The 17,202-nt window shown below is 48.7% G+C and overlaps 5 protein-coding genes across 5 annotated transcripts; 3 read left to right on the top strand and 2 right to left on the bottom strand.

The window, feature by feature from the left end:
- Positions 1 to 266: 266 nt before the first annotated feature.
- BHQ10_005850 (uncharacterized protein) lies at positions 267 to 1,572 on the top strand (the record flags this gene model as incomplete). Its single annotated transcript, XM_040878371.1, has 3 exons — positions 267 to 376; positions 461 to 660; positions 722 to 1,572. 3 exons carry the CDS (start codon positions 267 to 269, stop codon positions 1,570 to 1,572), a joined length of 1,161 nt encoding a protein of 386 aa, XP_040734354.1.
- A 2,856-nt stretch (positions 1,573 to 4,428) lies between these two features.
- BHQ10_005851 (uncharacterized protein) lies at positions 4,429 to 6,615 on the top strand (the record flags this gene model as incomplete). Its single annotated transcript, XM_040878372.1, has 4 exons — positions 4,429 to 4,478; positions 4,531 to 4,606; positions 4,657 to 4,857; positions 5,272 to 6,615. 4 exons carry the CDS (start codon positions 4,429 to 4,431, stop codon positions 6,613 to 6,615), a joined length of 1,671 nt encoding a protein of 556 aa, XP_040734355.1.
- A 4,355-nt stretch (positions 6,616 to 10,970) lies between these two features.
- On the top strand, positions 10,971 to 11,975 carry BHQ10_005852 (uncharacterized protein; the record flags this gene model as incomplete). The annotated part of the gene is made up of 1 exon (XM_040878373.1): positions 10,971 to 11,975. One exon carries the CDS (start codon positions 10,971 to 10,973, stop codon positions 11,973 to 11,975), a length of 1,005 nt encoding a protein of 334 aa, XP_040734356.1.
- Positions 11,976 to 12,576: 601 nt separating this feature from the next.
- On the bottom strand, positions 12,577 to 14,264 carry BHQ10_005853 (uncharacterized protein; the record flags this gene model as incomplete). Its single annotated transcript, XM_040878374.1, has 2 exons — positions 12,577 to 13,390; positions 13,444 to 14,264. The coding sequence occupies 2 exons, from the start codon at positions 14,262 to 14,264 to the stop codon at positions 12,577 to 12,579; spliced, it is 1,635 nt and encodes a 544-aa protein (XP_040734357.1).
- Positions 14,265 to 14,700: 436 nt separating this feature from the next.
- Positions 14,701 to 16,944, bottom strand: BHQ10_005854 (uncharacterized protein; the record flags this gene model as incomplete). Its single annotated transcript, XM_040878375.1, has 6 exons — positions 14,701 to 14,735; positions 14,786 to 14,952; positions 15,008 to 15,819; positions 15,879 to 16,276; positions 16,530 to 16,596; positions 16,735 to 16,944. The coding sequence occupies 6 exons, from the start codon at positions 16,942 to 16,944 to the stop codon at positions 14,701 to 14,703; spliced, it is 1,689 nt and encodes a 562-aa protein (XP_040734358.1).
- Between the last annotated feature and the right edge of the window lie 258 nt (positions 16,945 to 17,202).

A 17,202-nucleotide genomic window follows, 5' to 3' on the forward strand; every position in this document is an offset into this window, starting at 1 on the left:
TTTGCCTGCTTCACTTGGCAAAGCCGCACCTTGCTCATAATCGCGCTACGTCGGATTGGTATGCCTCTGTTGTCAAAAAAAGAACTGCTAGCGGCTCATAACATCGACTGACCCATGATATTACCTGTTGCTAGAGCCACACCCTCACACTACATCTATAGCTGTCGTCCCTGGGCCTGCGTTGATCAACTCGCGCGGTTATCGCCCCAGCAATATACCAGTTTGTCTCCAGGCATTTCAAACCCTAACACCACCCAGCAGACAACATGTCATCCCGTTCAAGAGAAGCAGGTGACATTTGTGCGATTTATGTACATGCAGGTGCGGGATTTCATTCCTACCAGAATGAGAATGTGCATCTCAAGGCCTGCAATGAGTAAGTACTCTTTGAGCAACATAGTCTATTCCATTCGTGACCTTGCTCTACCTCACCTACAAGACTATGAGCTGACTCAAACAGCGCTGCCAAAGTTGCAATGACCATGCTCAAGAATGGAGGGTCTGCTTTAGACGCAGTCGAGATAGCCCTCAGGTTGATGGAAGACCGAGAAATCACTAATGCTGGATATGGAAGCAACCTCACAGTCGAAGGCAATGTCGAATGTGATGCTACCATTGTTGACCATCTGGGGCGCAGCGGAGCAATTGGAGCTTGTTCTCGTAAGTCGATGGACCTTCCATGCATCATACGACTACGAGCTTGACACTGACCACGACAAAGATGTTCGAAATCCCATATCAGCAGCCCGCATTATCCTCGATGCCCAGGACAAGCGACTGTCTTTACAACGGGTACCACCAAACTTCCTGGTCGGCAAGGGAGCTACCGAATTCGCCTATCTACAGGGTCTACAAATAGTAGAAAATGATTCGCTGGTTTCCCCAACTGCCAAGGCTCGATGGCTACGGTGGCAGCAAGAAGTTGAATCAGCCAGGCAGGAACAAGAAGCTCAAAGTGTTGCACAAACCACGGAGGAGATCGTACAAATAGAAACTACTACCAGCTCTGTCAGCTTCTCGACAACGGTCAATCCTGCAATGCTTATGACGCCGCCTTCAGATCTTCATGATATATCGACTTCGAAAGAGCAAGACACAACCGTCGTCCTCCCTGAACCTGCGTTAGTCCCGACGGATGGTACGCACCATATAAACGAGAGTATAACATTTGGACCCAAGCAGACAGGCCATGCCACAGAAGACAACGTCGACACTATTACTGATACCATAGGTGCTATTGCTGTTGACTCCTATGGTAGAATCGCAGCAGGCTCGTCATCTGGTGGGATTGGCATGAAACACTCTGGACGTGTGGGGCCAGCAGCCCTGGTAGGCATCGGTTCAGCAGTGATTCCTGAAGATCCACAAGATCCAGAGAAGACCAGCGTGGCTACAGTTACATCCGGAACAGGCGAGCATATTGCGACGACTTTGGCTGCGAGCACCTGTGCCAATCGAATCTACTATAGCGACCGTAGAGACGAATCCGGAATGACGGAACATGTCACCGAAGAGGAGGCAATCAAGGCCATGGTGGATGTAGACTTTATGGGTTGGTATGCTGTCTTCTAAGTTTCCACAGATGTTGACTGGCTATTAGGGCATCCAAGCGTGAAACACAGTCATTGCGAAGCTGCAATTGGCGTCATGGCGGTAAAGAAGACTACGGACGGAATATATTTGTTCTTCTGTCATAACACCGATTCCTTCGTACGTTATATCATGGCCTTCTTCGAGAACTGGTTTCTAACTGTGCCCAAATTGTAGGCACTTGCTTCGATGACATCGGAAGACAAAACTCCCCATTGTGTCATGTCCCGTCGTTCGAGACAGGGCAGTACAGCACAAGGCGGGCGGTTTTCAAGATATCGTCGGTAATTTTGGCACCGCGCGAATTGTGTGAAAACAGCTGAACAAGGTCGCAGGTCGAAAAGTCGAAGCTCCGCCGATGATTAGCCATAGGAATAGAGCAAGCACAAGCCCACAACAAGATCTCAGGAGGAGTGTGCTGAGGATATGAGTGCCTCTTAGCCAGGTGACCGATCATTCCGTACTTTGCCATGGAAATTCAGTGATGGCCTTTCTTGACGCGCTGCAGTAGTTTCTAGTCATGTTGCTACCACGTAGTAAATAAGGAACAGGAGAGATTGGTCTTCGCAGAAGCACACGACCAGTCATGTGTAGTTGCACGGGTTAGTCTGCAGGGTTATAGATCAGCAAATCAAGAGGGGTCAACAAATATCCGTATCGGACTTCACTGCGAACATAAACATACTCGAGTCAATAGATTCCATGGCATTATCGTCACTTGTTCTGATGTGATATTTGCCCTCCAAATATCGGAAAATGTAGGAGCACATTCTACGACGCACAAAAGCGTCGGGTAAGTCCTAACCCTGATTTCAGTCTCATCGGAACGTGTTTTCGGCATATCCACACCACATCCAGACTTTAGTAGCATGGTTTAGCAGCAGCTAGGGCTATGGCTGTGCTCGATTCAAGATTAATCTATCTATAACAGAACCACCGGTTTAAAGGCCGCGTTGAAACATGAGTGAGCGATTTGATTCCTGCGCATTTTCACCTATCATGCTTTGGGATTGTATCATTGCCTATCTAGGATATCTTCGTAAAGAACAAAAGAAGAACATCTTCCGACTTGACACGAAAACATGGAAAAGCGAATATGCTATCCGCAAAGTCCTCTCAATTTGCAATTTTTAGTTATCTAACAAACAAAAAACAAATGTATCGAAAATGTGATGCAAGAGCCTTATTGGGCAGTCAATTCTTTTCTAGTCTTCTAGGTCCTGTTAGTGTTGTGGGTTTACCCTAATAGCTGCATTGGGCTGGGCTCTGGTGCTAGCACTTACCGGGAAAAGTCGGAGGATCGTCGACTTTTCTGTATGTACAGTGTATTATCATTTGTATCAGGCGGGTATTTGCTATTGCGAAACGGCTTTTCTTGACGCCAGACGCAGGATGGGGACTTGGGGTTTGAAATTGTTGTGCTATTATTGGATTGGGGAAGTCGGGATAATTGGAATGCACGATTTATCGATAGCCAATGGGTGACAATATCGCGGGGCTGGTTGAAATTTCTACAGCACAACGTGACCTGGAGCTTGGACTTTAACCCCTGAATTTATGAGTCTTTTGGGTTGAGCTGTTCGTACTAGTATCACACGATCTTTCTTTGATAATACTCTGTAGTATGGCAGTAAATCGGCCAGGCCAGACTCGGGGTCAGTGGCGATGCTGGAAAAGGTGGGGGAGTTGGCTACAACTAGAGTACTCCGTAAATACGTAGTAGATACCCTCGGCTAGCCGTGTCTATCCAAGGTAGATTGGTAGTGTCTCTCCCCACGAAAACTAAAGTCAAAATGCAGAAGCACATACCAGTTCTTCTCCGCATCATGCAGTTCTCGAACAATTGGGATTCGGAACAATCCCCTTTTGTCTGTCTACATTGTACAATACGTGGTATGTATAGGGGCGGTACGTAATACCCCGTTTGCCGAGCCTTCAGCTCAAGTGGATGATGATGCCCCGTACGCTTCGGGTATGGGCCTTGCCACTTCGTGTGTACGCTTGTAGACTTTCATGTGCTTGCTACGTAGTGACTAGGATGAGGTCATTATACATCTTCGTGGCCAAACCGTTCGACCAGACGGCGCCTTGGTCGAGGGATCATCACCATGATATTACATAGTGGGCTGGTTGGTCAATTGCCTGGTGACAGTATATCGCAATACTATGTAGAAACAAGAACAGTGTACTACGTAGTAAGTCTTGAGAATATAAAGTAGGTTTGTACATGCCAAGTGACTTCCCCGTGGGCTTTTACTCACTTTCCGTCTGCCCATTCCGCCTTCGCCTCAACCTTACCTTGCACTTCCTTAAGAGTCATTCCGCCTCAAGCAATTCGACTTCTAACAGGCTACACTGTACGACCCGCTAGTCGAAACTACAATTCACGATCAGTCTGGATCAGAGTCGTCGGATCTTAGCGCAACCAGCGAGAAACTTCGGCTCACTTTAGAAACCCTCTTGCTGTATCCGCCTTTTCGGGTCATTTCGGACTCTGCTGCACAATCGCTTGCGCAGGAAATTCCTCGTCTTTTCAGAACACGCCTCCATACCCAAGTTACGTATCAGCTGTAATTCGTGCCTAAACCACTCAGGTTCGTCATCTCGTCTCCCCTCCGATATGCTCCGTCCAAACTGTGGGGATCCGCTCCCGAATATGGTAACTAACTGCCATCCCTGCCAGCTTCAGTCACGATGAATCCCGCTGCTCAGGTCGCTTCAACAGCTACTAATATACCCCTTGGTCGCCCGGTTTCTCCTGGTCCTCTGCATTCAGATTTCATCCGACAACAGGTCGCGAAGCAAAAGCAAAACAACTATCACTCCTCATCTCTCAAAATGATCACTCAATCCGTCAACAGAACTGCCCTCCACCCTGGTGGTGTCCAGTACGTTCTCACACTGTCGCTGTCTATTGATCGTACTGACTCGCTGTCCTAGGCCAGGCAAGGGTCACACCGAGCTGGAAGAAGAACTTCACGAGACTGCTCACATTGACTACGAGCGTGTTGCCATTGTACGTCTATCGATGCCGAATCACCTCTATGACCAAACTAATACATCCAGGTCGCCAACCCCTCTGTTGCTGCTCTTTACGAGGATGCTCTCGTCTACGAAACCGGTACCGCCATCACATCTTCCGGTGCTTTAACCGCATACTCTGGTGCCAAAACCGGCCGTTCACCCTCAGATAAGCGTGTTGTCAAGGAGCCTACATCGGAAAAAGATGTCTGGTGGGGACCCGTCAATAAGCCCATGAGCCCTGAGGTATGTCGATTGAATTTCATGAGCGATTTTATCTGTTTTTTTTTTTCCCTCGTTGTGTACACAATATACAGCATTCTGCAGTGTCGCGTGGGCAATTACCCTTGCAGGGCTCCACCCCTGCCGCCTATCGTGCCTTGCATACCTGGCCGATGCTTGTTTTGTTGCTCGCGCTACTCCCTACTGCGTGATACGGAATGCGCGATTTCCAATTTCTCGTTTTTTATATCCCTCAAAAAATCCCTCAATGTCTGCATTTTTCTCTTCGGGTGAGAGACATGTGTTGAGCCTCGCTGCTCTCGGCTGTTCGTCTGCCAAGCGTTTCCCCGCAAAATCCTTAGCCGATCTCTTCCTGCCTTCACATGACATGACATCACCACGCGATCTAGTACTAATCGGGCATCCATAATGTTATAGGTCTGGCGAATCAATCGTGAGCGTGCTGTCGACTACCTCAACACCAGGAATCGTATCTACGTCGTCGACGGTTTTGCCGGCTGGGATGAGCGCTACCGCATCAATGTCCGTGTCGTCTGCGCCCGTGCCTACCATGCTTTGTTCATGCGTAACATGTTGATCCGTCCCTCTCCCAAGGAGCTCGAGCACTTCCACCCCGACTATGTCATCTACAACGCCGGTTCTTTCCCGGCCAACCGCTTCACAGAGGGTATGACCTCGGCTACGTCCGTCGCCATCAACTTCGCCGAGAAGGAGATGGTCATTTTGGGTACCGAATACGCTGGTGAAATGAAGAAGGGTGTCTTCACCGTTCTCTTCTACGAGATGCCCGTCAAGCACAATGTCTTGACTCTCCACTCTTCTGCTAACGAGGGCCAGAACGGTGATGTCACTGTCTTCTTTGGTCTTTCGGGTACTGGCAAGACCACTCTTTCCGCTGACCCTAAGCGTGCTCTTATTGGTGATGATGAGCACTGCTGGACCGACAGAGGTGTCTTCAACATTGAGGGTGGATGCTACGCCAAGTGTATTGGTCTTTCGGCTGAGAAAGAACCCGATATTTTCAACGCTATAAAGTTCGGTTCCATCCTTGAGAACGTCGTCTTCGACCCCGCCACCCGTGTTGTCGACTACGATAATGCTACCTTGACCGAGAATACTCGTTGCGCCTACCCCATCGAGTACATTGAGAACGCCAAGATTCCTTGCCTCTCCGAAAACCACCCTACAAACATCATCCTGTTGACTTGCGATGCTCGTGGTGTCCTCCCTCCCATCTCCAAGCTCACCACTGAGCAGACCATGTTCCACTTCATCTCCGGTTACACCTCCAAGATGGCCGGTACCGAAGACGGTGTCACCGAGCCCCAGGCCACCTTCTCCTCTTGCTTCGCCCAGCCCTTCCTTGCTCTCCACCCCATGCGCTACGCACAAATGCTTGCAGACAAAATCTCCGAGCACAAGGCCAATGCCTGGTTGCTCAACACTGGTTGGGTCGGTGCTGGCGCTACCACTGGTGGTAAGCGTTGCCCATTGAAATACACTCGTGCCATTTTGGACGCCATCCACAATGGTGAACTCGCCAATGCCGAATACGAAGTCTACCCCATCTTCAACCTCAACGTCCCCAAGTCCTGCCCCGGCGTTCCTGACGAGCTCCTCAATCCCGAGAAGAGCTGGACTGCCTCTACTGGCTTTACCGACGAGGTCACCAAACTCGCCAAGCTCTTCAACGAGAACTTCCAAAAGTACGCTGACCAGGCTACTAAGGAAGTTATTGCTGCCGGTCCTGTTACCGAGTAAGCGTGTGACCCCCAAAATATAAGATCTCTTTGTTCGTTTTTGATGGCATGAATTCTCGGTGTTAATCTGCATTGTTTTGCTGCTTCTGGGTTTCCAGAAGTCTTTTGAACATGTTTGTTTTTTGTTATATTTAAATCATGCATTATTGATTCCCTGCCCGGCATTTGTCATGTGTAATGATCAAGCTTGTTGTTTTCTTTCTTTTCCTTCTTCTTGGATGTTTAACTGCTGTCTTGATATAAGATATATGGTCGTATATCGAAGAGTGATCCAATGGAACTTATATATTTATCTATTAATTTACCATGTCTCCATTGTAGACAGCTGTAGTTCCATGCTCATAAACCAAAATATTTTCGAAGAACAACCCTATGTATCTCTTCGGATGAGTTTTTTCACTCAACGACTAGAACTGTCGCGACGTGCAAAGAGGCCTGGCTTCTGACGGGTGATATAGTTTTTAAGATACCAAGTTCTGATTCGGAATTCTGGTTACCTTTACAGACTGGGTATCTCGACCTCACTATCTCTGTCTGACCCAGCTTGTACTTCGGTCTAGGCAATAGCCGTGGTGAAAGTCATGTAGGATCTGATGCGTCTTTACACCATTCAGAAGTACCCTTTTCATCATCGATGCTGTCGAGTATACATGTAAAGTAGAGAGTTGGGAACCGTCTTGGTTACTGTCGAGTAGTGTGTCTGAAGATGCTCTATCCAGGGATGTACTTAACATGACTCACCTAAAAATAAACTGCATTGATCTGATTGGCCTTAACAGGATCTAATTACATGTTGATGTCAATTGGCACAAGCCGGATACATGTTGCTTCACGATGGAATTATTCCAAAGTCCTGTGAAAGCATTTTGGGATGATAACTCATGCTCTGCTCGAGGACAGTCTCTGAATCACTTGTATCGCCGTTGATGTTTTTAAATGTATGATTTCGTCGTCTTGAGCCCCACGAATGAATACTTCCTCTTTTCGGAATTAGGGCTAATCGCTTCCTCTTTGAAGGTGGTCCCGGAACATCTATTCGGCACATCTCAAGCCAACACAGCGACATCTCATCAATAGTTCTATTGATTTACTCCTTCAAGGAAACGTGGTCAGTACCTTATCCGAAAGGATCTCAAAAATCGGCAAATGGGGGGGGTCAGAGACACCTCATATATTAGTTATAAGTTGCCTACTCAACGAAAAGTAGAGGCAGTGAGAGACGGCACTTTTGCCATCGGCTACCCCCATAGGTTGCTGAATCGGACTTCTAGAGCAGTGGGGTCTGATTAGGGCTTTATCTACCGTATGTCTATACCGATTCTCTCTAATGATTTGTTGAGTGACGGCTGGCCAAGCTTATCGGCCTTGACCGATGGCATTGACTTATCCGTGGATGTTATTGGTGGTATATTTGTTTTTCTATGGCTTTTCCCCCGGAGAAACTATGCAACGCACCGTGTTATGCTACGTGGTACTACGTATGTACGAAGGTACTAGATGGTAAGCGGCGATGATGTTGTCTACCGAGTATTCCAGGGTCCAGCAATTTTCGTACGTTCGACGGAGGAGGAGGAGTACTCCGTAAGATGGTACGGAGGAAGAGTCCTCCGGAGAAGATAGTATAAACCTACTCCGTGCCGTAGTAACGACGGCACAAGGTAGTCCGTAGTCAATTCTCTCCATTAATATGTACTATTCAAGGCGGAAAACTTTGTATACGTGCCTGACCCGAGGGTTTCTCTGGTCAATGCCGATTGTAGGCGCTGGGAAGTGGTGCTGACTGTATTGCTGACTATCAGTATGGACACTTGGCTATTCCGGAAGAGGAATTGTTGAGAGTACACAAGCTCATTTATGGAGAGAAAGCGATGATTCGTTGAACGAAGCTTTATAGCTTTAGTTTCGTATAATCTATTGAACTTTGAGAGGCGACCGCCTTTATGCCTTCTCACAGTAGAGAAGGCCCCACGGTCAGGTCTGCTCATAGCTCAACCTCGTGGGGGTGCCGCAATCTTCAAATGAAGCAAAATGATAGGGGCTACACCGTAGTCTTCAGTATACGTACATAGCTAGTGCTTCCAGCTACAGGGGTAGTTCTTCCGACATTAGAACAATCACCGGAAAAAGTTCATCCCGATGATATATCCGTGACATTTCCCCAATCCTGGGGTTTTCCGTGTGTTCCTAACACTATAGAGTCCTGGGTGTAGTAGATTCGACGAAAAAATGTGGTGTCAACTCAATTGATGCCGATAATCGAAAGCAAAAGTAGCGACATCGCCAATTTCACTTATAGATGCCCCGTTCCTGACGTGGAGAATTCCTCTGGGCCGGAGAACCTCGCAGCGCGCAAAGGAGTTGGAGGATTTCCGGGCGAATAGGAGTCGACATGATACCGAATAAGAGTGCCGATGGGGAAGTATTCAGGACGCCAAGTTGATGGCCGCCGATAACCGCCTCTCAATCAGCTTGATGCTTGTTAGCTTGCTACGTATTCATATTGTGGATGACTTTGACTGGCATCCGATGTAGGGCCGCGATGGCTGCTGTTATACCAGGAGATAATTGGTCGAGAGAGGCCTGAAACGTCTAGAGGGAGTTTAGCGAGGCACAGGCCGGGCGAAAGGTACGTAGAGTGTTTACAGCCGAGTACCTGCCGAGTCTATGTGATAAAATCTCTTCATCACGATACAAACCCGGGTTGCCGATCGCTGGCGATGTTTAAAGTGTGTCTCTTTGTTCATTGCGATCGTATTATCTCCAATCCTTGGACGTCTCACACAATCCGTTGTACTTCGAACTCAACGGCTGTATTCCGCGACTATATCAAGCGGGTGGAATCGGGAAGGAGAGCTCGTTCCGCGACGATTCCTCCGATGCCGTAAGTTTCCGGTGCCGGCAAGCCGGGACCACGCGCCAGACCAGAACAGGAATAGCGAAGTGCTAAGAGTTAAGGTCGTGGGGCTGGCAGCGTCCAAGTGGGGAGCTTCATCTGTACTATGTAGTAGAATCAATGACTAGTAAGCTAATAGCAATACGTGATCGATAGCAATCAGCAGGAGACATCGGAGTACTCTTCTCCTTGCCGTTGCACGGTACCTGTACACAGTGTACAGGCTGGACAGACACAACACCAATAATGACGGGCTGTGGGCTGTTCCATCATGGACTGGCCCAGTGACGCAAAGCACGATGCATACCCCGCATTCATCGTCTGGTGTGAGTTCAGGCTGGTCAACGACAAGAATCGACCATGGACGAGCACTCCCGTCTCACATCGCTTTGTCCCATTCTTCCTATTCGTGGTATTCCCCTGATGCTTGTCTTCGTAACATGGGCTGGACGGGTTGAATAATCGCATTGGTCACCATTCCCGGTCCCGGCTGCCATTGTCGAGCTGTAGTCGTCGTAGCAGCAGACTAACCCTGTACATGACTTGTGTCAATCTAGTCCCTGAGCTAGACGCCAAGTCTGCCACTGACCACTGACCCTGACACTGACAATTAGCAATTGTATTACTCGATAGATGACCATCCCCATTGATTGCCTCGGATAGCTGCCCACCTATTTCCGTCATTCGCTCCCGATGGGCAGTGTCAGAGAGCTTGGACACCATCTCGTTGGACAGATTGACTTTCCGAGTTGGATGCGCATATGATATAAGACCTGCTCGTTCCCTGTTTCTTCTCGCCTCCTCTTTCGTTGTGTAGTCGTGCAAGTACAAGTCCAAGTCGAGGTATATTAAGAGAAACATCTCAGATCCGAAAACAATCAGATCAGTCACTCAATTAATCGACCAACTAAGCTTCCCATCGCTCCTTCCTCCCGAAGATACACCTGATCCACGGTCGTGCCTTCCTCGTCACCCCACCCCCGAGCGCTCCTTCCTCCCATACTTTCCGCGACCGAACTAGACCCAGTTGGGCTGTATACCCTATAGGTCCTGCCTGTTGCGTCTCTTCTTCTCTTCCTTTTCTCTTCTCGTCAGACGAAAGCAATACTGTCCATACTTTCGTCTTCCTCTCTACACTACACCACGAGAACGACTCTTACTACCTCACTGCTATCGATCGTCCTGACTCTATACCCTGCTGACGACTGACCGTGTAATACGACATCTATTGATCTGATCTCCTATATATTAGCTATCGGACAACATCCAATTGTTCATTGCTCGATTCATTCATCTGCGTCACAGTTGACCACCTCCTGACACTCTTGGTCAGTATCCCTCTGATGGCTACTATCTTTTAATAGAATCGTCTACTACCTTTACTCGCTCCCTCCGTAACTACGGACTGCTAACATCAATATATTGGCACAGTTGTAGACAAATCAATCGATATCTATAACGAAATGGCATCCAGGTCCATCACCGAAACTGCCACCTCGGCCACCAAGTCGGCCAGGGAAACAACCAAAGCCGCCATCGAGAACCCTTCAGCCGCAGCAACCACCTTTCTGCGCCATCCTTACATGAAAGCTGCCCTTCCCTTCATCAACGGTGGTTTGGCCGGTATGACAGCCACCGTTGTGATCCAGCCCGTCGATATGATCAAGGTGCGTTTGCAATTGGCTGGAGAGGGCCAAAAGACTGGACCCAAGCCCACCGCATTAGGCATCACCAAAAACATAATTGCTTCTGGCAAAGTTCTCGATCTGTACACCGGTCTAAGTGCCGGACTTCTCAGACAAGCAGTCTACACTACAGCCCGGCTCGGATTCTTTGATACGTTTATCTCCGTTGCCAAGACCCGCGCTACAGAACAGGGGCGGAATGTCAGCTTCGGTGAACGAGCCCTGGCAGGCCTTACCGCTGGAGGATTGGCTGCTATGATAGGCAATCCAGCGGATCTCGCGCTCATTCGTATGCAATCCGACGGACTGAAGCCCGTAGAAGCTCGCGCCAACTACCGCTCTGTGATCGATGCTCTTTCTCGAATTTCCAAAGCCGAGGGCGTCGGCGCCTTATGGGCCGGTGCGACCCCAACCGTTGTTCGAGCCATGGCCTTGAATTCGGGTCAACTTGCTTTTTTCTCGGAGTCGAAGACTCAACTGAAAACTCACACCAACTGGTCTCCTCAGACCCAAACTTTTGCGGCTTCTGCTATTGCGGGATTCTTTGCCAGTTTCTTATCTTTGCCATTCGACTTTGTCAAGACTCGTCTCCAGAAACAGCAAAAGAACCCCGCGACTGGCGAGCTTCCATACAAGGGACTTTTGGACTGTGCCCGCAAGGTCATCAGAGATGAGGGCTGGCTTCGATTCTACCGAGGTTTCGGAACCTACTATGTCCGCATTGCGCCTCATGCAATGGTGACTCTTATTGTGGCTGATTACTTGAATCTCATTACCAAGTAAGCCCTACAACGGGTAACTACTCACTCAAACATTGTTTGGGCGAGGTTCGTTTGTCTCGTGGGCAAATACGAGAATCACGAACAACTGAATATCCTACATGACAAGTGATAGAGCTCTAGCGATATCTAAATGTCATTAGATCAGTCTGCGCGCGGTGCGACTAACCTAACCTCAATGATATACTGACAAGATATCTTACCTACATTGGGAGCATTTCGTATGCGAGGGCACATCGGCTGATCAGACCGATCATCGTGGAGACGAATTCGACAAGAATCGCATACAGACCTCCTTCGGACTTACAGTATGATACGTGCACTATATACATCAGATTCTATCTTTTATGATTCGATACCTCTTATGTGCGATGGCAAATGTTGGGCACTTGCCCAACCAAAAGAGATGCAAGGACAGCTTGTGATCCGGTCTCATGACGTTCGTTTTCAGCGTTCGTTGTTTTCTTACAATTATGTTGTTTGCGTATTTTATTCTTTGGCTGTCGATGATACATACATTCAATACCAAGTATAATTAATTAGGCTAGAAATGAACCAAGCTAGTCAGATTCAAAGTTGACCTGGTAACATTTAATTAAAAAAGGTTAATCATCATCTTCATCCTCTTCTGATACCTCAGCATCTTCATCGTCGTCATCGTCCTCATTGACATTCCTCATTTCCTCATTCTCATCCTCATACTCCCTCGCAACCGTCGGCGCCCTAGACGACAACCTCGACTTCTCCCTCTTAATCCGTGCCTCTTCATCCCTCTGCTGCCGCCTTTCATGAGCATCAGCCTCGTCATCGTCATTGTCATCTTCACCATCAGAATCAATTGTAACCTCATTTCGACCCTGACGTCCACCACCAAGCTCAGCCTCTTCCTGCTCTCTGAGTTCCTCCGCACGCATCCTCCGCACGCGTCTGACTAGCACCAAATTCGGCTCCAGATCATTTAGCGACATGGGCACCGAACATATCGGACAAGGTACAGCCCTAACCCGACGAGCACGTGCATTCCGTCCCCCACCAGCTTGAAAATCATTCTCACCGGCCGGTATCGTCATAGAACTAGCTCGGATCATATCCTCAATTGCCTTACGCTCAAAACTGTGTATACATTTGGTGCTTTTCACGGGATCTTCGAACACGACTAGCGTTAGGGGGCATTTGAGCGAGATGCGTTCTCGCTCGATTTCGATGTCGGCGTCTTCCTCGTCTTCATCTATGTCTTGTGAGGGGTTGTTGGAGGTTGTAGTAGCGGATTGTTGACGGGATTTTGCCGTTCTCCTGCTGTTCGGTTCGAGGTGGTTGAACCATGTTGATGCTGGGGGGACTGGTGGTACTTCGCCAGTTGGGTATTTGGCTTCGTGGACGATGCGGTAGAAACCAATATAGGTGTTGTTAGTAGTGTATCTGTGGCACGTTAGCAACGTATCGCATGACTTTGTCGTTATAGACAGTATTACCTCTGAGTCAAGGATTGTTGCTCCCATTGACTCTCGTGTCCGGTAAGTCTCTCCTTGATAATCTGAGTCGGCACGACAGTCGGCGCCGCATCTTCTTCCTCTTCATCATCCTCATTCTCATCCATATCTTCATCACCATCAGCATCAACAGCGGCACCCCTCTCCCTCAACCTCGCTCTCCTCCGCGACGTACTAAGCGCCGCTCCAGCTGTCTCCGCATCCGTAGCGATCTCCTGAATCGCAACCTGTAACCCACTCACTTTATGCTCTGCATCCACAACACTGCGCATTCTCTCCTCGAGTTGTGACGTAGTCGATTTCACTTTCGCTTCGAGATTATCCAGTCTTTGCATTTCTGCTCTTCTTTTTTCGTCGTCTTCCTCCTCCCCTTCCTCGTCTTCTTCGTCGTCCTCTTCGTCCTCATTTTCATCATTGTCGTCGTCGTCATCATCTTCTATCTCATCCCCCTCAGCCTTATTCTTCTTACTCTTCTTCTTTGCCGCCGCAGAAGCAGCCCTCTTCCGACTCGTCATATTCTCAAACCTGTGCCTTGCATCCGACATACGCTCATTAGCCTCGCCCGCTGTCTCGGTTAACTTGTCCCCCGCCTGGCGGATATGTTCTTTGAGTTGCCTGAAATGTGTCGCAGAATGTAGCGATGCGAGCGCGCGTTGTGCTTTGGCATTCAAGGGAGTGGCGAGGGGCTCGTAGTCGGGAGTTTGTGGTCGGTTGCGAGAAGAAGTTGCGACAGTAGGTGCGGGCGTGGCTTCGGTATCGTCTAGTCTGCGAGAGCGACGAGAGGAGGATAGGAGAGGTGCCATTTTAGTTCTTCGTTTCTTAGCTGTTGTCAAACGCCTATCAACTTTTCCTAGGCTGAGGTATATGAGCGCAGAATATTGATGCCATATGCGTACAGGAGTTTCCGTCAAGCTTCTGTGATTACTGAAAGAGATAAGACGTCCAGTTTGGCATCATATAATTTTATGCAGTCGACAAATATAAAAATTGTAGAAATCCGACTCCCCGATAAGATATCAAGTTGTTGAACGCGTCAAACCGTGTCGTTGTACGCTAGTCCGTAAACGGATATATGCGATTTCTACCAAAATGACAGAAAGTCCTCTACTATCAACCTTTGAGCCAAAATTGCTGTAAATTCTACGTAGAATACAGATTGCATACAGCTAGAATATACATGCATTCCGAGAAAGGAAAAGTTTGTTGGTACATGCTACGCCACCGCCAGCACATGAGATCCTAAACCTTTTGAAAAACGAAAGCATGATAGAAGCCTGGATTGTGTTAGACTCTAAAACTCCAGCAGAGCGATAGAAGTACTTACTAGCTGCATCGAGCTCCTCATCGCTGACAAGTAGTTCGCCTCCGCCACGAGCACGGACACCCATCCGTTCACTCAAAGGGCCAAGTTCAGGGTCATCTTTCTCTTCATGCCAAATTTCCAAGAATGGTTTGCGGTATACGAGTTCAAGATTGTATTCTGTAGTGAGGCTGTGAAGAAGTAAACAATTAGTAAAAGTAACATAAAGAGGGTAGGAGATCATACTATCGGAAAGCTTCCCAAGGCACAACGTATTCCGGAATCTCTTCGACGGCTTCTTCCATGAAATAACTGTATTTCCAACCAAATGGAGGACGGAACACCCCATCCTCGGGAGTAGCACCTGGGAATCGCACTCGATAGATGCTGTTCCCCCATTCCAACTTCTTTTCTTCTGCTACCTCACCATCCTCCGCAGCGACTTCGTCTTTCGGCTCAGCCTCCTTTTCGACTTTATGCTCTTTGTGGTATTGCGCAACCTTAGCACTAATCACATCTGAATTTGGTCCAACGCCGATAAATCGCCCGCCCTTTTTTAAGGMACCGGCTACATTCTGTAGCATCTGTCGCGCTTTTTGTTCTGATTCAAAGGCATAGTGCATCGTGAACATACTGACAACGACGTCGAACCCACCGCCACCCCATCGGGCGTTCATAAGGTTAGCGTCAGGACCGACATTAGCGTCGATGCCAACTTCCTGTATAATGCGAAGGTCTCCCAACCATTCACCGAAGCAGTCCTTGGGATGGAACTCAGCATGGAAAAGAGCATTGCCGCGTCTGTTTCGTTGGTTCCGTTGATTCCTCATCGTGTTATACCGGTCCCGAGCTTGATCGATGGAAATTTCGGCAGGATCGAGTCCGACGTAGAGATCAACCGGCTGAGGAGCCTGTTGCCATTTACCAAGATCTCCTCCCTTACCACAGCCTAGGTCAACTACCAAGAGCTTCTTTCGCTCCACAGGCGGACTTCCAGCTTCGGCAGCCCATTCCTTGGTTCCGGTCTTGCTTGCTAGAAATTCCTCATCTGGTGAGAACTTTTGTATAACCGTACTTTTGATCCAGTTGTTGAAGCTCCGTAGTCCCTTGATCTTACTATCTGTCTTTCTCCATTCCCGTCCTCGCTCCGGCACAGCATTGTAGTGTTGGCGAACGACATCGTGAACACCACGATCCCGTAAATCTCTTTCGACATCACGTTGTTGAGCTTGTTCTCGTTCTTCCTGACGACGTCGAAGAAGATCCTTCCCAGCGGTCCCCAATCGCGCTCCGCCACCAGGTCTCTTCCTCTGCCGAGCTTCAGCTTCAGGTGTAACAGATCTTTGACGGGGGAATGGCGAACGAGATCGTCGAAAATCAGTTCCTCGTCGGCTAGGTGATACCGAGCGAGAATCTCGTAAATCGCGAGTGCGGCCTTGTGGAGAACGGTCTCGTCGAGAATAGGCTGAAGGACCTTCACGTCGGGGCGCTCTCTGGGGTCGTTCTTCACGGCGTCTGCGCTTCGAAGTTTGCTGTCTACCACCCTGGTTGGAAGTATCTACCGCCGAGGACTGCGCTTCAGCTCCATTTTCGTCTTGTCTTGTTGATTGATTATTACCCGTCGAATCAGCCATCGGTGTTCGTGATTGTGGCAATTTCGACGAAAAAGTTGAGGTATTGATGGAAGGGCTTTGGTGATGTGCGGTTTGTGGCGATGAAGTCCTCTCAATTGTAGAAGAACGAATGTTATCCTGACGCAAAGCTTCACCTGGCTTGGAAGTAAGTTTCACTTCAGGCTTGGTATGAACGGTTGAGGGTGGAGCGTAGGTCGTGGTCTGCATGTGCTTATAGTTTAGTCCCATCCAGGTCAGTAAGGTCTTATGGAGCAAAAGGCATCCTGCCGAGATCCACACTCAGAAAAAGCCCGCAAATCATAGATCACCTGTCCAGGTTTGGCACCGGGGATTACTTACAGGAGGGCGCTCATAATGTGAGCCTGGAACAGCCTGTGAGATAGCCGTTGACGTAGGAACAGTAGCAGCTGTTTCCCCTTCATGGCTAGCAGAAGTATCGTGTGTTGTACCGCGTTCTGCGGACCCGTCGTCTTTCTGCTCTTTTGCAAATATGTCCCGAGCTGGATCGTACATTGACGGTCGCCGACCGTCAACCATCTCCTCCGCCATAGTGCGCGCTTGCAGGCTCAATATTCAGAGGTCTAGCATCTAGAGAAGAAGTCCTTGAGGAACTTCGCGGCTGACGATCCTGGGACAGATGCTCTCATCATGCTGACCTAATTGGGTATAGCGCCGGCTGTTTCCCTGCCGCATGAGGAAATCGGCATCAATTTGCTCTACTCATCTCAGCTGTTTACTAATAGGCTAAACAATCTCGTTCAGAATGGATTCAAATGACTCAGGGGGGTTATGTATTCGAATATGTCA

This window comes from Talaromyces amestolkiae (assembly GCF_001896365.1).
Source record: "Talaromyces amestolkiae strain CIB chromosome Unknown scaffold10.1, whole genome shotgun sequence".
Lineage (NCBI taxonomy): Eukaryota > Fungi > Ascomycota > Eurotiomycetes > Eurotiales > Trichocomaceae > Talaromyces > Talaromyces amestolkiae.